The sequence below is a fragment of the Prunus avium genome, chromosome 7 (genome assembly GCF_965620075.1).
Source record: "Prunus avium chromosome 7, drPruAviu1.hap1.1, whole genome shotgun sequence".
NCBI classification, from domain to species: Eukaryota; Viridiplantae; Streptophyta; class Magnoliopsida; order Rosales; family Rosaceae; genus Prunus; species Prunus avium.
The window spans coordinates 36,499,097-36,519,866 of NC_142290.1; the positions used below are offsets into that span (position 1 = coordinate 36,499,097).

Below are 20,770 nucleotides of genomic sequence, written 5' to 3' on the forward strand. Positions count from 1 at the left end.
CTCCCATTTCAAATCACGCGTCAGGTGACATTTATTTTGATTTTTTATTTTTGGTTTAAAATTACGTACCACAAAACAAAATTGGATTTTTATATGACGCATTAACTCCATTGACAAAAATAAAGAAAAATACGATAAGGCTGCAACGGTTAAGAGCAAGAAGACCAAACAAAGCAAAACAAAAATTATTTTATTTCATGAATAAGATTAATCGGATACTGTGTTATTCTATTTGTTTGATCGTAATTGAATCACCAATTTGGATTTTAAGTAGTTAACTTATATTAAATTACAATCCACTTTTTTCGATCTTCATTTTGGTGAGATTCACTTTGTAAACTTCTTATTTTGGTGATTTTTCTATTTTCATCGTCTCTAGCATCATGATCTTGAATTCGGGTAGATTAAACAAATTTCTATTTCATAATTTATGATTCCCTAACTATACTCTACATGATAAAAATATAAATTTGAACAACTAACTCTTTGTTTAATGATTAACTAGCCTTTAGTCTAGTGGTATTTGTCTCTACTTAATTAGAGGATGTCTCATGTTCGACTCATATAGATGGCCATAACGATTTATATTTGTGGCTAGCCCTATGAATCTATTGTGAAAATATATTATAAATATCTTATATTTGTCAAAAACTCTTTATTTAGTGATATTTTTATTTTTAAATCGAATAAGGTTCTAATTTTAAATCTTCCCGTTAATAAAAGAAGATGCCGTACGGCCCCAAAAAGAGAAAACAAAAGGTTAAATATGTTCAATTGGTCCGGCCCATATGAGCGGCCCAAAAGCTGGGGTGATACCTTAACCCGGTCTTAGAAGAAAAAGAAAATGGGTAGGAAACAAAAGCCAAAAACAAAAACAAACGCAAAACGCTAGCTCGTGAACACCTTTCGCTTCCATGGACGACCAGACCGGAGCACCGCCACCGGCTCCGAATTCGGAAGGCTTCGATGATCCGACAATGGAGGACGATCCTTCCTCGACGGTCCTCGATCTCACCAGCTTCCAACTCCACGATCTGGACTCGATCGAGTTACCACGGAGTCTAACCGAGTTAGACGTGACGGCGAACCGCCTCACCAGCTTGGACACTCGGATTGCAACCCTCTCGAACCTTAAGAAGCTCTCTCTCCGCCAAAACCTCATTGAAGATGCCGCCGTTGAGCCGATCTCTCGTTGGGACGCTCTGTCCGGTCTCGAGGTACTTCCTTTGTTTTCTTTTTTAATGAAATTAAAAGGTGGTTTTCTTGGCGGTTTGTTTGGTTCCCGGGAAAATTAACAGTTGATATGGCCTGCAGGAGTTGGTGCTGAGGGATAATAAGCTAACGAAAATACCCGATGTTACCATATTCATCAAGCTTTTGGTTTTCGATGTTTCTTTCAACGAGATTACGTCGTTACATGGATTGTCCAAGGTCTCCAGCAAGCTCAAGGAGCTCTATGTTTCTAAAAATGAAGTTGCCAAGATTGAAGAGATTGACCACCTCCATGAGCTTCTAATTCTTGAGCTTGGTTCCAACAGATTACGGGTTAGTTTTCTTAACACCAAAGTTTGAAGGAGCATTTGAAATTATGTACATGGCTGTATTGATAGTGTAGCAATTGGCATCCACCTTGTTATGATTGTACGGTGAAATGCCAAATCAGGTGATGGAGAATTTGCAGAACATGACACATTTACAAGAGCTGTGGCTTGGGCGGAATCGAATTAAGGTAGTGAATTTGTGTGGGCTGAAATGCATCAAGAAGATTAGCTTACAAAGCAATCGCTTAACTTCTATGACTGGATTCGAGGTACTGGGTGGCCGGTCCACTGTTGTTTATTTGAGACAAACTCTCTAATGGATTGGTTGTATAAATATTGAAACTGACTCCCCGCCTCTTTTCCAGGGGTGTGTTGCTCTAGAGGAATTGTACTTGAGCCATAATGGTATTTCAAAAATGGAAGGCCTCTCAACCTTAGTCAACCTACATATCTTGGATGTATCAAACAATAAGCTAACGTCAGTGAATGGCATTGAAAACCTAACAATGTATGTGTTTTACCTCGTAGTCACTGTTCGTTTGATGTTGTTTTGTCTTTCATATTTGATTCTACCTTATAATGGGATTCTCGTGTATAGGTTAGAAGACCTATGGCTTAATGACAACAGCATAGACTCAGTTGAAGGCATTGCTGAAGTTGTTGCTGGTTCAAGAGAGAAGCTCACTACCATCTATCTCGAGAATAATCCATGTGTATGGTTATCTGCAACCTGAAGGACCTAAAATATTTAAAGTTCTGGTATTTTATTCTTTCAGCATGCTTAGCTGCAGTTTAAGGAAGTTAAAATTAGTGTGTTCAGAAATGTGCAAGGTGGTATGTTAGAGTTCATGCAACTCTAATGCTTTGCTCACATAAGTATAGTGGTGAAATGTAGTAGCAATATTCTGATTGTTTGTTGAAGGTCCAATGTCTGGTAAAGAAAAGGAAAAATAGTGGCTATGAGATTCCGTAAGCATGAATTATCTGACATATACATGATTGTATCTTCTAGGGTTTCATGTCCATTAGTACAATGAAGGCAGGACGATGGTACTCTGTTTCTATGAACTGGTATATGGTCAAAGAATATTGAAAGCAGATTTTTAGGTGGCAAAGAAGATTGGCAAATACTCTTTTACATATAAATATATGATTGATTAGTTATGCATCTTCCTTTTTGTTTTGTGTTGATAATTTTTTCTTAAGTATGTTGGCAGATGTATTTCATATGCTTTTAAGATTTTCTATATATTGATTCTTGCATATCCTATTCCAGGCGAAATCTCCAAACTATGCTGCTGCCTTGAGACAAATCTTCCCAAATATACAGCAAATTGATTGTCATATATTTGCTTAAAGGTTTCCATTGGCTTCAGCTCTGTCACCATAATTTTCATGTGAGCACTGGAAATCCATAACTGCAATGTAGGTATTTTTTCTCAACTATTTTGTTTTATTCCCAGTGATTATAGTAGTGAGTGTCTCCTCAAAATGACTTATTTTTTGTAATGTTCGAGTTCTAATTCATGGAAGTTGTTTGCAGGCAAACCTGTGGTTTGGGATACCAATTCATTCAGGATACTAATTAGGGGCCCTATCTCAAAGGGGCAGGTGCTACGAAATAGTGATAAATTGCAAAATCATGGATGGCTCAAGAACTCACTTGATGATTTTAAAACGAATTTTCTGTGTTGTATTATGAAGTTCCCTGTTATTTAGATCACCCGGTTTTCCTTTTCCTCTTTCTTGCCATTTTTATGTGGCAGGTAATGTTGAACTTTTTAATCCTTCATATATGACATGTTGATTGTATCAGTTTTGAATGCTGAGTAGATGCGTCAATAGCTTTACTGCCTTACGACAGCTTCCTTTGCACGGGAACATCATTCCCAGCCAGTGTGTAAGTATAAATTTTGTCAGATTTTCGATGAATGGTTGGGCTTTGTATGGGTGAGAAACTGCAATAAGGAAAAAAAAGGTAAGAAGCAGGGATAATAAATAAAAATTAAACAGATGCAATTCTGAAAGTTTAACATCTAACAAAAAGAAGTATGAATCATTCACGATTAGTCAGTCAAAACTCAAAAATAAATAAAGAAAAGAGGATCAAGAGCTTAGCTGATCGGAACCGCTTAGCGACCCCGTTCAAATCCAATATGGGTTCTGCTGGAGCCCCCCTTGGTAGCCATCTCGCATGGAAGACCCTGCACTTGCTCTCATTGCTCCTCCTGTTCCAACCTCTTCCGTGGCTTTTGTGCTCCGTTTCACCTTTGTCAAGAACCGGTCCAGACCAAATGGATCGGCTTCTTCAGCAGCATCTTTCTCAAACTCGACCGGTCACCCTCTTGGACCTGCCCTCTCAGCAGCTCCTCCAAATCCTTTGTCAGGTTTGAAGCGATCAGTTTTCTTAATCTTATCCAACTGCTCATCAGCACCTCCGTACATTTCATCATCAACATCCTTCTTAGGCATGTACAAGGTTGAGAGTGTAGGTGGAGCAGTGGACAAGCCCTTGTCATAAACGTTGTACTGGTCATCAGTGGCAAGCCCAGATTCCATTCCTTTCTCCTGGTTGAACAGCCTCTGGTCATACATAACCTCTCCCCCTCTGCTTGCCCCAGCAGAAGCCATGCCGAGGGCAACTTTCTCACTGATATCCCGATCTCGATCTCTTGTAATTTTACTTTTCTTCCCCATTGGTGCATCTTTGGGCTCCAACCTTCTCTCCCTTTCCCTTTCTCGGCGTCGCTCCTCACGGATCTTCTCCCGCTTCAACCTTCCTTCTCTTTCCTCTCTTGTCTCCTTCGGATAATCAGTCTCTTTTTTGTTTGTTGGACGCTCATAATCCCCTCTCCCATCATTGTCCATTGCTGTTCTGTTAGAAGGCATTGAAACTACAGCAGGAGGAGCTGCACCACCCATTCTCTCGGAACGAGCCCTCTGAGCTAATATCCTCAAGTCCTGCTCTTTCTTTTCCTTCTCCTTCGTCAACATTTCCTCCTGAACTTTTTTTCTCATAGCAATTCCCTCTCTAGCCTTCTGCTCTGCTACATACAAAGCCTCATTAAGCTTTGCCCAATTATCAAGAAACAGACCACCAAGTTCTTGAAGGACTTTCACCTCAGTTGCAAGACGTTTGTCCAATGGGATCGTATACCCTTTCTGATTCTTCCAATTTGAAATACAAGGTGGAATCTTCCAATCCTTCAGGTCTTTCACAGTCACCGGCCTTGGCGGGGAATGCATGACCGGCACAGGCGGGGACCCAGAAGGCCTCGGAACACGCTTATGCTTGAACTTAGGAGGCTCAAGTGGGTCCACAGGCATCTCTGCCATCCTGATAATCCTCGCCTTGGCACCAGAATTAAACGCCGCTGCCTTCTGCGATGGCATGTACTTGATAATTTTCGAGCCAGTCGACTTCTTGGCTATATTTTTCGGCTGTGCAGTGCTCAATCTCACATTCACAATCGTCTCAAGCGCAGCTTTTGTTTCTGCTGTTGTTTCTTCAATCTCCTTCTGCAACTCCTCCTCTTTCTCATTCGCATCATCCATCTCCTCATCCTCATTCTTCAAAATTTTCGGCACAAGATCCTTGTGCTGTGAGTAGACAAGTTTTTTCGAGTTCTCGTTCTGCTTAGCAATGGCATCATACCTGACATTCCCCCTGGTATTAACTGTAACCGGAAGTATGTTCGTACCGGGTTTCGACAACTTGTCCCTGCCCATGCCAAGAGGGTACTGAGCTATATGAATCTCAGGGAAAGCACCCCCATCCCCAAACTCCTCCACCTTCCTAGGAACAAAGCCTTGACGCTTCAAGTAAGGAGGTACAGGCTTTGGCTTGACGACAGCAGCAGATCTTTGTGCCTCAGCAGAACCGAAGCGCTGCTTGAACCACGGATCATTCGAGTGGTCGTAAGAAACCGTTGTGGTTGCTGCCGGAGGCGGAAGAAGCCCTTTCAAAGCCGTCATGAATCATGATTGATGAGCTCTTTCAACCCCAAACTATTCAAATTGAACAGAGTGCAAAAGAACAAATAAAGCAAAACTTTCGAATATTGAAGAAAAATTAAGCAAAGCGATCGAAGCGGAAAATGGGCACATAGCTTTGGCTTGTCTTACGTTTATATTGAAGGATGGAGTTTTCCTTATTATATTGGGACAAGGAATCCATATTCAAAACAGAGAGTAACCGCCAAATTCTATGGGGCATCTGTCATTTCCAATCCAAAAAGGGCAAAAACACTATGGGCCATCTGTTAATTGAGCCCAGAGAATGGTCTCAAGGCCCAGGGCAAGCCAACCCAAAAGTGAATTTGCTCGCAACGTAACCTTTTTTTTACTTACAAGATATCCTTTTAGAAAGTGACTTTTACAATCTTAAAAAAACAAACTACTTATAAATTTTTTGAGAAATTTAAGCTCAAATTTAAAACTTAGAGAAAATAGGGAGCGATAGAGACGGTCTCTATCGCTTATTATGGTTTCATGCATGCGGAAGGAAGAAATGGAAGTAAATATAGAGGCCGATGAGGTCTCCGACCACCATGGTGGCTTGCTTGCCTACCTTCACTTCCTTTTCCAATTTTTTCATTTTTCTACTTTCTAAAAAATAGAACATGAAACTTAAAGGTTAAGTTTGCATTCTTTTCAAAATAGTTGTAGCAAGAAAATTTCATAATAATTAAAAACAAAGTATAGGGTGTCATGCACAACTAGGTGTCTATAGCAAATTTGAAGGTGTATTTAGAAATGCCCATTTATTTTTGCTTTGTGGTAAGGTTTTGTGATAATTAATTTGTCCAGCCCATCAGATTTTATTTTACTTTTTTTTTTTTTTTTTTATAAAGGAAGACTCGTTTTCAGCCCATCCCATTTGACAGTTGATTGACTCACCGTTAAGCCCTGCCTCCTCGTATCATATCACGCCACGTGACAGTTTGCGTAGCGCGAAACCAATCACGAGGTTTGCTCCTTGCAACAATACCAAAGGCCACGTATAAATGTAGAAGGCCATTTCCGTGATTCCGTGGACATTTTAGGGGTAGTTTCGTAGTTCCCGAAAATCAACTTGTCTCACTCTCTTTCTCTCCCTGTGTAGTGTTACAAAGTCTTCTCTCCCACTTCGTAGTCACTGCCCACAAAACCCTTCATCAGACCTCAGTCTCCTCTATCTTTCTCTCTCTTTCGAAAGCTCGGAGCTCGATTTGGCCGTCAATGGCGGCCTCGGAGACCTCCAATGGCACATCCTTGAGGCATGCTTTTGGAAATGTCCTCTCCTTCTTCATCCTCATCCTGATCGGTGTTCTCGCATTTTCGATCCGTCTCTTCTCTGTGAGCTCTACGATCAATATAATTTCTTCAATTTTCTAGATCCAATCGTTTTTTAATATTAAAACCCAGTGTTGGTCGCTTGGCAGCCTCGATAATTCAGGAAAATGCATAACTAATCCAGTTATATGTATATTTATACTCTTGTGCATATAGATACATTTTATTCAAATTTAGACTTCCATATTTTCTGTTATAACTTATAACTCTACTGAACCAAATGGTGTTTTTGTAATAAGTTTGACTTTAGATTATTCTGTAAATTGTTGAGTTCTAATTTTCATAACATTGAATTATCATTCATAATTTCATTTCTCAGCAATCAAAAGGAATGGAACTGTGTGTTAGTACTCACTTTAATGTTGCTTTGTGAATTGATCTACAGGTCATAAAATACGAGAGTGTAATTCACGAGTTTGATCCTTATTTCAATTACAGAGTCACTCAGGTTTGGTTTCTTTGTCTCATTTGAGATTGGTTTTCACTTGTCTTGCACTTAGATAGTATAATTGTAACTCAATCCCATGCCATTGCTGTTGGGTTAAATGTATTTGGAAATTTGAAATTTATGATCAGAGTATGCATCGATTCATCTTATTATATTACAATGATGGGAAGCTATATACAAGATGACATCCTTGTTTGTTGGTTTCAGTTTCTGACAAAGAATGGAATATACGATTTTTGGAACTGGTTTGATGATCGAACCTGGTAATTTCTACTTTTTGTGGCTTATCAAACCTCATGGCAGGGTTCTTGTTTTGATTTTTTTTTTCGGTGGGTTACATAATTCAGCAATATAAAGCTAATATTTCTTAAACTGACATTATAAGGTATCCTCTTGGTCGTGTGATTGGTGGAACTGTTTACCCTGGATTGACCTTGACAGCAGGAACCCTATGGTGGTGAGTATTGCAGTTTATAATTGAAATGTTAGAATATTCTTTCCTTTTGATTTTTAACTACCAAGTTTGATGTTGTTGATTTTGATATTGCTCTCTTATATCAGGTTGTTGAATTCATTAAACATTCCTCTTTCTGTGGAAACTATTTGTGTATTTACTGCGCCTATATTCTCTGCTTTCACATCATGGGCAACTTACCTTCTGACTCGGGTTTGTGTTCAGCCTTAATTATTTTCTAGATTTTAGTTATTGGCCTCCAATTTGTTGATATGTTCAGTTGCCTCTTTCTTCAGGAAGTTAAGGGTGCTGGTGCTGGACTAACAGCTGCAGCTCTTATAGCCATGGTAAGTTACAGAGCGGGTACTTTTAACTCTACAACATATGGAAGTGGTAAGCACAAAGGTTTATCTGTGCCCTTTTTGTGTTTTTGTTTGTAGGTCCCATCATATATTTCTCGGTCAGTGGCTGGAAGCTATGACAATGAAGCCGTGGCTATTTTTGCTTTGATCTTCACTTTCTATCTTTATATAAAGGTTAGATTTGGGAAAAGACAACTTTATTTCGTTCTTTTGGGTGTTTCATTAACATCTCAGAACATGGTTGTTTTCAAAGAATGATCTGATTCTGTTGACTGTTGTATCACCTTCTGAATATTTTCTTTTGCCCATGGTTATACCATTGGCATATAATACAGGAGTTCTCTATAATGTGCGTCAATATTTTCTGACTACATTATGCGTTATATGCAGACACTGAATACAGGATCCCTCTTTTATGCAACTCTTAACGCCATAGCATACTTTTACATGGTAAGTATATGTACTAATGTTGCTTGTGCCCTTGTAACCTTATATATTCTTATTTCCACTTTCATTTTGTTTCATCCTTTCAGGTTTGCTCTTGGGGAGGCTACACATTTATTATTAACCTTATTCCAATGCATGTGCTTCTCTGCATTGTAACGGGTCGCTACTCTCCTCGTCTATACATTGCATATGCTCCTCTTGTAAGTATCTGCATTACTTATGAAGCTATCCGTGATTGAAAACAAATTAAAGAATGCATATTGACATTCTTGCACTTCTTCAATGGCATTTCTTGGTTCGTGTTAAAATCTTAACTTTTCTAATGCAGGTTGTGTTGGGAACATTGTTAGCTGCTTTGGTGCCGGTAGTTGGATTTAATGCTGTCATGACATCAGAACATTTTGCATCCTTCTTGGTGAGCATTTCCCAACTTTATTTTCTCATCAACTTAATTGTCTCGTGTTACTTTTATATGCCTGACAACATGTTTTTTTGTTGCAGGTTTTTATTATTATACACGTGGTCGCTTTTGTGTACTATATCAAAGGGATTCTCTCTCCAAAAATGTTCAAAGTGGCTGTTACGCTTGTTCTATCCGTTGGCCTGTATGTTTCACTTCTGTTTTCTAAATGTATTAAGGGTCTCTCACATTGAACACACAATTGATCTCTATGCTTCCCATGTTACTTATTTTTCAGGATAGTATGTATTGCTGTGATAGCAGTACTTGTAGCTTTAGTGGCTTCAAGCCCAACAAAGGGATGGAGTGGGCGAAGCCTTAGTCTACTTGATCCGTAAGTACATAATTCAGTTCTTATGTTTCTTCTTTGTTTGACAACCTTTGGTTTTCTGATTGAACTAACATGACCAAAAACAGACATTTCCATTATGGGTACAACTGAATTTGGAGCACCTGGTGCCTAAATTGTCCAAATTTCTGGCTTTGGTCCAATTATGTTATCTAGAGGACCTAATGTGACAGTCTAATTCTTTTAGACTGCGCATTGCACAATACTACAAGCACCAAAATAGATCCCGAATTTTGGATACCAAAGTAATTTAGAAAAATGTATTGGGAATATCTTATTCACTAAATTATTGGGTTTCACATGAAAATATAAATGGGACCAAATATGAATAAATAAATCATCACATCACTTAGGATCTAAAATTTGGATTTTTTTTTTGGTTGTCTATAGTATTACTCGTTTAGAATGGCACCCCCATTCTGCTTCCCCAACACCAGCCGCTTCCCAACTCTGAGATGTTGGAAACCATTTGACTTGTTTGCATTCTTTAACTTCTCTTGAATTACTTGAAATATTTGTTTTGCCTAGCTGAGAAATAAATGAACTTCTATATGTTTATATATATATTTTTTCATTTCAGAACTTATGCAAGCAAGTACATACCAATTATTGCTAGTGTTAGTGAGCATCAACCTCCTACTTGGCCCTCTTACTTCATGGACATTAATGTGTTGGCATTCTTGGTTCCGGCTGGCATTATTGTAAGATTCCTTCAACCATGGTTTGTTTTTTATTTCCTGAGTTACTGTATTTTGTTTTTATTTCCTATTTTTCCATGTTCCTAACCACTGTTTTTATTGTTTGTATCTGTTGGTAGGCGTGCTTTTCACCCTTATCAGATGCAAGCTCGTTTGTGATCCTTTACATTGTAACTTCAGTATATTTCTCTGGAGTCATGGTAAAAACTATTATTGGCATAGCTAAGTTTAATTCGCCTTTCTTCCAGCTTTTATGTTAATCCATGTTAATATTGTTTTTCACTAATATCACAGGTGCGGCTTATGCTAGTACTTGCTCCAGCAGCCTGCATCATGTCTGGGATTGCTCTATCTGAAGCTTTTGATGTTTTCACACGATCAATCAAGTTTCAGTTACCTGGTTTACCAGGATTTTCTGAAGTTGATGTAAGCGTATTTCTTTCCATTGTTTTACATCTGTTCACCCTTTTTATAGATTATTGAGGGATTAATTTTGTCTTTTTGACCGTTAAGGCTGGGGATACCAGTTCTGAGAGCACTGTACCACAGACTGAAGTGCCAAAGACAGATAAAAGTGGAGACACATTAAAGGAGAGACCCTCAAGAAAGAACAGGAAGAAGGAAAAGGAACCAGTTGAAAAGCCTTCCATTAAATCTCAAATTGAAAAGAGACTTCTGGTTTTACCATTTGAGGGATCTGTTCTTGCTATTTTTCTACTTGTGTTGCTTGGAGCCTTCTATGTGGTATATAAATTTTCTTCTTTCCTATTTTCTTTGTTTTCCTCCGCATCTCGGTTCTGATTCTGATACACATGAGTTCTGTATGCACGTGTATGTTAAGGTGCTTGAACTTATACATCCTTTGAACCTTAATCAATTTGAAGGGCAAGTATATACTTCTAATCAACTTTAACAATGTGAATGGATGGATAATCTAGTTAATAGAGGACCTGTGGAAAATAGATATGTGTCTCCTCTTAGTGAAAACTTATTTAAAACAGGAAGCCATGCAGTCAATATCAAAAAGAAGTTATCATGGCCGTATTCAGAAGAGACTTTGTCCTTGCATTTCCTCTAATGGCATTTTGCTTGATAAAGATGGCCACTGAAGTTGAGTTATCATTGTTTTGTAGGTTCATTGTGTCTGGGCAGCAGCTGAAGCTTATTCAGCCCCATCTATTGTTCTAACATCTTATTCAAATGATGGTCTCCATGTTTTTGATGATTTTAGAGAGGCTTATGCATGGTTAAGCCACAACACTGAGGTGGATGATAAAGTGAGTTCTTCACCTTTTGTTTTTCCTTATATTATATCAACTCAATTTAATTTTTGACAGACTAAAACCATGTCCTTTGCCAAATGAAGATATTAACAAATACTCCTTTATGCTATAAACTACTTGCAGGTTGCATCTTGGTGGGATTATGGGTACCAAACTACTGCCATGGCTAACCGCACTGTCATTGTTGACAATAATACATGGAACAACACACATATTGCAACTGTCGGTACTGCCATGTCTTCTCCGGAAAAGGCGGCTTGGGAAATTTTTAAATCGTTGGACGTAAAATATGTTCTTGTTGTTTTTGGAGGTAGGCTCCCTTTGGCATGCTCAGATCTTCTTACGAAAGAAAGTAAAGCCTTATTCTGATTAATAATCTCACTTATCAGGTCTTGTTGGCTACCCCAGTGATGATATTAATAAGTTCCTGTGGATGGTCCGTATCGGAGGGGGTGTATTCCCTCATATCAAGGAACCCGATTACTTGGTTAGTTATTTCCTTCCCTGATTTCTTTCATTTTTTTCATTTCCTGTTTTTGGGCTAACTTACTGGATGTGAAAGTTTTCTTGTATATTAGTGTTAATGTTGTGTCATTAACCATGTTTTACCTTGTTTTCCTGTCTAAAGAGGGATGGTCAGTATCGGATTGACTCGCAGGCCACCCCCACCATGCTCAATTCTCTCATGTACAAACTCTCTTATTACAGGTCTGCATTTGCGTAAAGTTTTTTGCTTATTTTCAAAGTTTTTCTTCTATTTTTTTATTCTTTTTTTTTTTCAGTTCTGGCTGTGAATAAAATTGTGTATCTTGTCTTCTTTTACCTGCAGGTTTGTGGACACCGATGGTAAAGGCTTTGATAGGGTGAGGCGAACAGAAATTGGAAATAAATATTTCAAACTTACCCATTTTGAAGAGGTCAGATGATCCAAACTTTTAGTTTCAGATATGTGGAAGCTATGGAACATATTATTATACCTTTCACAATATATTTCTGTAATTTAGGTATTCACAACCCACCATTGGATGGTTCGGATATACAAACTAAAACCACCAAGGAACAGGATCCGTGGAAAGACAAAGAAGTCAAAATCGGTATGTATGATTTTCACTCTTCCTCAATATTCTGTAGACTGAGGAAATACTGTTGCGGTAACGGGGTTTTTGTCTTGGCAGAAATCAAGCTCAACGAGTAGCAGCACAAAAAGAAGTAGCACACGAAAGAATCCTTGGCACTGAAAGTGATTTATTAAGTGTTGGAAGTAGGGAGAGATGTGTGGTCAATTATCTGTAATTTGATATAATATACGAAGGAATGCAAGGGCCTCTGGGGAGTGGATTGAGCGAGCACGCATAGTTTTAGTTGATCATTTCTTACGAAATGCAAATGACGATCAGTCAAAGATTTTGTAGTCGCTTCTGATATGATCTCTGTCTTGTATACTCATTTGCAGCATAATCTTTATAACACTGTTTAGGTGAAAGAATGCTCTGCAATATTTGAACGACTGACCCTGGCGCCATGATTGAATGGTGTTATATTATTATGTGAGAACCTCCAACCTAGAGCAGCTAGAGTGTTATATTATTATGTGAGAACCTCCAACATAGAGCAGCTAGAGTTGTAACTTCGCTTTTGCTCCAAATAATTTAAAGGATTATTTAGGTTTCACGATTCAATTTGGTGAAGAAGATTACTTGTATATATGCGTATATACCTTGTCACCTAAGAAAAACCTAGTTCTTCAATAAAAATCAAATTACTCAAAACCAGAATTGTCCCTTTTATATTAGGTTCGACATACAGGGATAAATTCTCTCAAGTATTTAAGCTTGAAAAAACACCTTACCTGTCTTTGTGGCAATAAGAATATAAAAATTTGTTCCAAATATCAAATATTAAAGTACACGCAGAAAAGAAGAAAAGAACCCCTCGCTGTACACATCCAAAATACAACAAAATAAGCTAAGATTTCTCCAAAAAGCAACCCGTATCACTCACTCACAACTACCGGCTACACTATGCAAAGATATCGTCAAGGTTTTCTTTGCACCTTGCAGTTTGTCCGTTATGCTGTGCCGGTGCCACCAATGTAGTACGATTAAATAAACGGAGAAGCCGACCCACCTCAACACATTCGATAAATCCGAGAAAGAATAGTAATAAATAAATAAATAATTGCTCAACCCCTGAGCACTATAAAGCCTTATTAATCCTCTGCTCCCTTGAAGTTCCTTACTCAGAGACTGGTGAAAGCTCTGAACAACAAGAATGCGGACCAATAAATATACTATACATGTCAATGTTCTACCCCCAAATTGAACAGCTGTTTAGTCAAAAACATGATATCAGAGCTTTGTGATGGATGATGCCGTCCAACCTTCGTAAATGAATCTTTCACAAACCAAAGGTTGTTACAGCTTCTTAGGCAAGTTATAAGTCTTCCTAAGAAACTTTGCTGCGGTCTCGTCATTTCGACAACACAAGACACGCAGAAGTGTGTTTGGTTCATTGGAGCTCCACTGACCTGAAGTTGGAGGCATTGGCATCCGGGATTTAGCAGGAGAGCCATCCAGAGTCACACGTTTGAACTGTTCAATAAGGCTATCGGTATCACTACGGTACAGAGGAAGGATGCCTTTAATAGTGGTTGATAACTTATCTATCAAATCAGCGGGCAATCCATCCCCATTCGACCAGAATAAATCGGTCAGAAACTTAAAATCCTCCTCTATTATGTCAGAATCTTTTTGTGTGAATGTGCGAGAAGGGCCTCCAGCTAGCAAAACCAACAAGAACCCATCGAAAGAAGCTTTCATCACATCAGTTATTACACGCGTTCTAACTCTGTCGTGCACTGTTGATGAAATAATCTCCAAATATTGCTCAAGTTCCTGAAGAAATGGCTCAATTCTAGAAGACGAAACATCCACAACATACAAGCCATCCCAAAGAACACGACTTAGGTCATGGAAAATGACCCTGTATGCTGTTGCTTCACAAAGTTGTTGGATCCCTTCTACAGAAGCAGATGATGAAAGCTCAAACATTTTGCCTGTTCCATTTGCAATATTGTCCCCTTGAGTGGATTCAGAGTTCCCCAGATGGGCCATTATCCTTTTCTCAAAAACTCCCAACTCCATTCGAATAAGCTGCAAAGTATTAATGCGAACACAAAGTTGCGGAATTCCAAAGGAGCTGTCCCCATTTGTAGTTCCAACCTGAGATTTCCTTCTCTGACTTATATGTGACCTTTCCTTCTTCTTGAATACACCATGAAATTTTGATCCAGCTGAACATCTGGTCAAAGCAGGTAAAGTGGGAATGAAAGTACTTCTGGTCCCTGCACAGATAACAAAGGAGAATTGGTGGTCATTTTGGAGATTGAAAACTTAAAAAAATTCATCGCACCAGTGCTAGCTATGAAATGTACATACCACAGCCAGACTTGGCCTTTGAGATATAGTGTTGAAGACATCTGTCAAGGCCAGTCATCAGTTCTGGAACCAAGACAGGATGTATAGGTATTGGCAACATAAAGAATGCTTCCAATGTTTCATCTATAATGCGTAAAACTTCAATGGCAGAAGGAGCAAATCGCTCTTTGTTTGCCCTTGGATTCCATACCTGTAGAAAGAAAGTTAACAAGGTCAGATCATGAAACTAGTAAAGGAATAAGTTTCACGTTAGAACAGTGGATTTGAATTTTCATATTTTCTTTTATAAGAACTAAATGGCATTGGTCAAAACTATGACTTTGTCCACTTAAGTCTAGTGACCTCAGCATTAGAAAAAATGCAAGCACAGACACTTGTATCTCTTGATCGTTAACCCTTTGTTTGTTGAAACGGAAAATATGTACCTCTTGTTGCAGATTTCTGTCAACCCATTCCTTCAGCCTGTCCACTCTTGTCCTTATCCAAGCCTTTACAAGATTGGCAATTACGGCTTCAGCCTCATAAGGAGGCATCTCCCTTATGATGGATTTCCCACCATCCTCACTATCCACTGAATCTTCAACGGCAATCTGCACAAGATCCTTCTCCAATTTGTCAGCAGCTCTCAGCACTTGTATGGTATCTGGAGTCAACTCACTGATACCCGTCACAAATTGTTTCAGCTCATTTCCATAACAAGAATGCAGTGTGGCCACAGCAACGCCTGTTGCAAAAGGGTGCCATCTCTTCAATACTGGACCAAATATCCCCTTCTCACTAAAAGCCAGTTCGCTAACATCTTGTGCAAGGGCAGAAAGGCCAGGAATAAGATTGTTTTGGCTCTTCGACAAATGCTTGCTGGAACCTACCTTTTCCAGTTTCTGCCTTAATACAACATTCAAAATCTTGATCAGTATATTTTATAGCCAAAACAGAAAGCCAGGTTGGTAATATATAAGTACGAACTGGGAACAAAAATTATTAAAATTTATATAGGTAAAGTTCACCACCCTGATTTTCCAAAAAATCCTCTATAAGCAACAGACATAAACAGAATATTTCCTAGCACAAAACACATTATTTACGGCCTCTTCATTAATCAAAGCACAAAAATAATATGGGAACTTGCCTGTGCAAAAGCAGAGCGCATTGATGATCTTATGTAAGCATCAACCCTGTCATGAGCCGCATTAACTCCTTTCCTCTTCCTACGGTACTCATGAGAAATATCTTCTATCAATATTTTTGCTGACAATAACCCCAGAGAGAGAATGTTTTGCATTGATTCAATATTGCCACTGTGGAAAATATCACGGTAGGCAAGAAGCCTTTTCTCAGCCCAACCCAAAATTGAACTCAATGTTGAACTTAAGATCTTCAAATACGATGGATCTTTTGTGCCATTGGCATCTTGTTCAACTTCCTCTAACAGGTTACTGGATGCAAACAGCAGGTCATTATCCACTTGGCCAGTTGTAACGTAACGATGAAATAAAACCCACGAGAAACAAAGATTATGCAGAATTTGGTTTATTCCGAGGACTGGCCAGGTCTTCTTTATGAGGTCTAAAACCTCATCAAGCTCTTCAATAACAGATGTTTCTTCATTCGGGTCAAAACATGATTCTAGGAGCATTTGGTAGAGCCTAAGGTTCAATGGAAATCCATCCGCCCAGTGGCATGTGTCAGAAACAGAACCATCAAATGATCTGCAAGCAAGAGACATAACAACACTGCGGAGAACTTGCATTGACTCGTTGTGCTTTCCAGTTTCTATGGGTTTCTCTAAGGCCCCACGAATAATCTTCTGGAGCTGTTGAGGAGCAGTGTCTTTCTTATCTAAAGGCAAAGAAGGATATAAAAGAAGCCCTGCTTCAAGAACCTTCAAATTTCTCCTCTGCCAGGCTTCATATTCTTGATGACTGGGAAAATCTGAAGACTTGAACTGCTGTAGTAGCTCGAGAGGCAAAACCATGCACTCTATACGCTTTCCAAGCTAATACAAAGAAACAAAGACCAACAATTCACTAAGCTTGATTTAGAAAATACAAACAGCCAAAAACCACGCATTCAACTCATATCCTTGTCCTCTATTCAGGCTAACAAAATTTGAGACTTTGAGAAACAGTAAATATAATCCAGGCATAACTAACTAAGAAATAAACACGTCTAGAAATGCCAAAATTCACAATGATTAAGAAGTGATCAAAGAAATAAAACCAAAATTTGATTCCTTCACCACTAACACACCAGAATATTAATCAATAAACATTTACAATTCATTTCCTCTTTAATTTCTACTACCCCTCAAAAGCAGACTTCTCTATCATTCAGAACTTCAATTTCCTTCCTATTCTATTATTTTCTGAGAAACCAAGCACGAGCAGCATCCATAAAATACAAACCAGCAGGACAATTAAAAAAACAGAGTGTTTCACATCACAATTCACAAACCTGACCAGCAGCAACCCTTAAAAGGGCTCTCCTGACCCTGGTATCAGTCTGCTCCGAAACCCTCATCTGAACCCTCATAAGCTCCCAAACCGTCCCAGACCGCTTAATCTTCCCCTGACTCGCTGAATCACCATCACCGAGTCTCCTCCTAGACGACGCCGTTTGCTTCAAACCCAGAGCCTTCTTGACCCGGCTGGCCGCCGATGACGTCGACCTCTGAAGGGATGATGGCAACGAAGACAGAGTAGTCCGGTCGGACCTGTCGGTCTTCTCGGACTGCGGGATGTAAGTAAGGGGTTTTGCTCCAGAGCTCCGGCAGGCTCCGACTAAGATCTCGTAGACGGTTTCTCGAAGCTCCTTGTCGGAGAGGTTCGGACCCAGTTCACCAAATGGGTTGGGGAGGTCTTCTACTGGGTATACGGGCATGGTGGTTTGGATTGGATTATGGCGTTGGCTGTGTCTCTTTGAATTTCCAAATACTCTGTCTCTGAGAATCTGAGCCATTTTGGGTTTGCGCGTGTTGGGGGAAGGAAAAGGCTTTGTGGGTTAGTGATGGTCCTGCTCTGAAGGGCCTTTGTTTTCTGTTATTCTTGCTTGACTTTGAAGGAAGCCATGATGGTGTAGTGTGACATCGAAAAAGGTACTGAATTTCACGCACACATACACAGAGAGAGAGAGAGTTTTTGCAGATAGTGATGTGCTCTTTTGCTTTATGGTACAAATAGAAGAAATCAAACAAGAAAAGCTATGCGTCTGCGTGTGATTAGACAGAGAGTTTTGATGGGTTTGATTTTGAATTGGATTATGAATGGGGAAGAAGGAGGGTTGGGTGGGTGATTGGTGTGGTCTCTACTTCTTTTGGAGGAGAGAAAAAAGTTGAGGTCTTTGAAAACAAAAACATTAACAATTAAAGGGAGGGAGTTAGATTTGGTCTTAATATACGTATGCCAGACGTGTATGGGATTTTCTAACTTCTTTTAAGCAGGAGAAGGCACACTGAGTCAAAGAGTCGGGGCGCGCATAGGAATTGGAATTTACTTGTTTTTCTTGCGTTCTCATTTTTTTTTTTTTTTTTCAGAGAATCAGAGATGGATGAAAAAGACCTTTTCTTTCTTTCTGGTGTGTATAAACAATATAAGATGAATGAATCATGAACATGATGATGGGTCTCTTTTTCACCATCCATTTCAGCCTTCTTCTTATCTGTTTGCTACCTTGCTTGGCTTCCAATGCCTTCATTAATTTAATCGATTTTGTACAACTACAAGCCTCTTACTTGAACTTTATTTTGCTTTTTATATTTCTCCAAATTTGCTTCTTTATCCAAGCCAGCCAAACTAGCCCAAAAAAAAAAAAGGGAAAGAAATAACAATCACTTTGGACGACCGTTTTTTTCTTGATAGTTTATGTTTAAAGTTGAGCCCACAGAAATCCAAGATTGGGGACATGCCACTGGGTGGTACCATGTTGTTTCCCTAACCTGTTACCACTTCCAAACTTCCAGGTTGTTTTAGTTTATTAGGTTTTTTGTCCTTGCAAAGCTTAAAATAAGTCTGGTAATTGTCCTATCCCTGACCAAAATGGAGGCAACCAAGAAAGAAAAAAATTATAAAAACAAAAACAAAAGTGCAGAAATGAATGTCTGGTCTGCTTTGATGATGATGCATGCTGCTCTATAGTTAGGTTAGTTCAGCCATCAAAGGTGAATGCTTTTAATGTCCCTTTCGATCCAATTCCAACCCACCTAATTCCCATATGATATCTCACTTATGAAGCAAAGAAAATGGAATATAACCTACCAACGCCTTTTCTATTTAACTCTTCAACCTCATGGATTGACACCAATTTGCTTGTTGGTTGGGAGGTCACGGGTCAATTGAATTGCTCTGCTGATCTCACAAGCACTGCTTCAAATCTACCAAAACTCCAAAAGTGGAGTAAAAAAAGGCTAGAAAATATAGAGGAAATATTTACTTAGAAAAAAATAAAACTTATATGCTATCTTAAATATTGTTCCCACAAGTGACAAGTCCAACTCTGAAAGTGAATGCCATCTCTATGACTCTGACTCTGAGGCAGGCCTGCCGCCTGCACCGGCATTTGCCTGGCTTTATCGTATTGGCAATGGGAGCATTTTTTCCACTTGGAACACTTGCACGTCAATAAAAGAACGGCCTTCTTTTTCATATCAATGTGTTAGTATTTGTTTGTGTGATTGCATTTGTTAAGACATTGCCATCACTTGTCAACCAATAAATAAGTGGTCATGTGGATGAACACTCACGGCGTTGATTACGCGTCGGAGCCCAGCTGAATTTCCTCCTCCACAAGACAATGGCTTCAAGACTAAGCTCAAGTCTCTAGAACTTAGCATAGCTGAGGAATTAAGAAATAGTCAAGTCTTAAGTATATGAACATAAAATCAATCATATTATTATACAAGATATCAAGGGTAACAATGCTCCGTCCTGATTGTAGATATAAATTAATATTGAACAAAAGATAAATAAATTATTTCCTACTTGGTTTAATAGATTGCCTGTAGTATTGGAGGGAAGGAAATTAAATCAATATCCAAATACAGGAGGAGAAACACTTACTAATTCAGCAGAAAAGTAGCTTATTTGTTTAAATGACGATTTTCAGTCCTTTAGTGACGACTTTAGGGTCTCAATTTGGTTAACTGTCTTTAGCGACGTTTTATTTCGTCGCTAACCGCCGAAAATACTTATTTATATAAACAATCCGGAAAACCGCCGCTAAAAGTTGACAAAAAATTAAATCATCCCCTTCTATTATTTTGGCAGCGTTTTGTTCAATCAGAAACTGAATTTTAAGTTTCTCCGCTTGTTTGGAAAAGAAAACCATTTCTCATATGGTCCATATTTATATACATTGTCAAATTTTAGGCTCAAAATATTATTTTTTTCTTCATGTTTTACGTTTATGAAGATACCGTAAAGATATGAAATACTTTGCTTCAAGCAGGTTTCCACCTCAGAAAACAGCAATAGAGCAAGAATGCACGATGGTGACTCCAGAGCAATCTGAAACACTCCAACTACACAAGAAAACCAGAGTGGTGAAATCAAACATCGAGTCATCCAACGCAGACTAATGTCATAAATCGCAATGGGCATAGAAATGATCCTCAGAAGCACACCATAATGTACCGAATTCCATATTGTGCCAAATACAACAAACGAGTAACCAATATACACTAACAAAGAATGAGATGAAAAACACAGATGCAGATTGTTATAAAGGTACAAAATGAAAACGAAAACTGAACACTATTCAGCATGGCTTTTTGCATGCGATCAACGAAAACTGAACGCCATTCAGCACCCTAGACGACGATTCAGAGCCGGTGCAAGGTTATCATATGACAAGACTTGATCAAGTTCTGGGTTTTCTTGTGTTCACCAGACGAGCCCATTTCTTGTTTGGGCGTTGGACAATGGGCCCAAAGGCATGAGCCTAAAGGAGCTTCACTTTCACGT

The 20,770-nt window shown here is 38.9% G+C and overlaps 3 protein-coding genes and 1 pseudogene across 5 annotated transcripts; 2 read left to right on the forward strand and 2 right to left on the reverse strand.

Annotated features, from left to right (window-relative positions):
* Window positions 1-839: 839 nt before the first annotated feature.
* Window positions 840-3,370, forward strand: LOC110751014 (Leucine-rich repeat (LRR) family protein). 3 transcript variants are annotated; one of them, XM_021951430.2, is made up of 7 exons: window positions 840-1,217; window positions 1,315-1,545; window positions 1,664-1,810; window positions 1,907-2,049; window positions 2,140-2,254; window positions 2,818-2,970; window positions 3,085-3,370. In XM_021951430.2, the coding sequence occupies exons 1-6, from the start codon at window positions 915-917 to the stop codon at window positions 2,896-2,898; spliced, it is 1,020 nt and encodes a 339-aa protein (XP_021807122.2). In that variant the 5' UTR covers window positions 840-914; the 3' UTR covers window positions 2,899-2,970; window positions 3,085-3,370. The 3 variants fall into 3 exon arrangements, with proteins under 3 accessions (XP_021807122.2, XP_021807123.2, XP_088112002.1); XM_021951431.2 differs by having other exon boundaries at window positions 2,818-2,966; XM_088255876.1 differs by lacking the exon at window positions 3,085-3,370 and having other exon boundaries at window positions 2,140-2,300; window positions 2,818-2,960.
* Window positions 3,371-3,673: 303 nt separating this feature from the next.
* LOC110751013 (SNW/SKI-interacting protein A pseudogene) lies at window positions 3,674-5,516 on the reverse strand (annotated as a pseudogene).
* Window positions 5,517-6,649: 1,133 nt separating this feature from the next.
* STT3A (staurosporin and temperature sensitive 3-like A) lies at window positions 6,650-12,922 on the forward strand. Its single transcript, XM_021951428.2, has 23 exons — window positions 6,650-6,878; window positions 7,261-7,323; window positions 7,531-7,586; window positions 7,709-7,780; window positions 7,885-7,990; window positions 8,074-8,124; window positions 8,218-8,313; window positions 8,530-8,589; window positions 8,673-8,786; window positions 8,915-9,001; window positions 9,088-9,191; window positions 9,285-9,380; window positions 9,976-10,096; window positions 10,213-10,293; window positions 10,388-10,519; window positions 10,607-10,837; window positions 11,227-11,370; window positions 11,500-11,686; window positions 11,766-11,863; window positions 12,005-12,084; window positions 12,206-12,293; window positions 12,381-12,470; window positions 12,552-12,922. The coding sequence occupies exons 1-23, from the start codon at window positions 6,762-6,764 to the stop codon at window positions 12,612-12,614; spliced, it is 2,337 nt and encodes a 778-aa protein (XP_021807120.2). The 5' UTR covers window positions 6,650-6,761; the 3' UTR covers window positions 12,615-12,922.
* A 308-nt stretch (window positions 12,923-13,230) lies between these two features.
* Window positions 13,231-18,317, reverse strand: LOC110751011 (Gls protein (DUF810)). The gene is made up of 5 exons (XM_021951427.2): window positions 17,268-18,317; window positions 15,943-16,809; window positions 15,239-15,694; window positions 14,814-15,003; window positions 13,231-14,719 (listed from the first exon to the last, which is right to left on the reverse strand). The coding sequence occupies exons 1-5, from the start codon at window positions 17,769-17,771 to the stop codon at window positions 13,791-13,793; spliced, it is 2,946 nt and encodes a 981-aa protein (XP_021807119.2). The 5' UTR covers window positions 17,772-18,317; the 3' UTR covers window positions 13,231-13,790.
* Between the last annotated feature and the right edge of the window lie 2,453 nt (window positions 18,318-20,770).

What these genes read in the sequence shown, in the direction of transcription:
- LOC110751011 (XM_021951427.2), bottom strand. Translation starts at nt 17,771, where the DNA reads ATGGCTCAGATTCTCAGAGACAGAGTATTTGGAAATTCAAAGAGACAC. An exon ending in TAAGGGTTGCTGCTGGTCAG is followed by an intron (nt 16,810 to 17,267) that starts GTTTGTGAATTG and finishes TCTTTGTATTAG; the next exon opens with CTTGGAAAGCGTATAGAGTG. An exon ending in ACAGAAATCTGCAACAAGAG is followed by an intron (nt 15,004 to 15,238) that starts GTACATATTTTC and finishes TTCTTTCTACAG; the next exon opens with GTATGGAATCCAAGGGCAAA.
- STT3A (XM_021951428.2), top strand. Translation starts at nt 6,762, where the DNA reads ATGGCGGCCTCGGAGACCTCCAATGGCACATCCTTGAGGCATGCTTTT. An exon ending in CCATAGCATACTTTTACATG is followed by an intron (nt 8,590 to 8,672) that starts GTAAGTATATGT and finishes TCATCCTTTCAG; the next exon opens with GTTTGCTCTTGGGGAGGCTA. An exon ending in TCAAGGAACCCGATTACTTG is followed by an intron (nt 11,864 to 12,004) that starts GTTAGTTATTTC and finishes TCCTGTCTAAAG; the next exon opens with AGGGATGGTCAGTATCGGAT.
- LOC110751014 (XM_021951430.2), top strand. Translation starts at nt 915, where the DNA reads ATGGACGACCAGACCGGAGCACCGCCACCGGCTCCGAATTCGGAAGGC. An exon ending in ACGCTCTGTCCGGTCTCGAG is followed by an intron (nt 1,218 to 1,314) that starts GTACTTCCTTTG and finishes TATGGCCTGCAG; the next exon opens with GAGTTGGTGCTGAGGGATAA. An exon ending in ATCTCGAGAATAATCCATGT is followed by an intron (nt 2,255 to 2,817) that starts GTATGGTTATCT and finishes ATCCTATTCCAG; the next exon opens with GCGAAATCTCCAAACTATGC.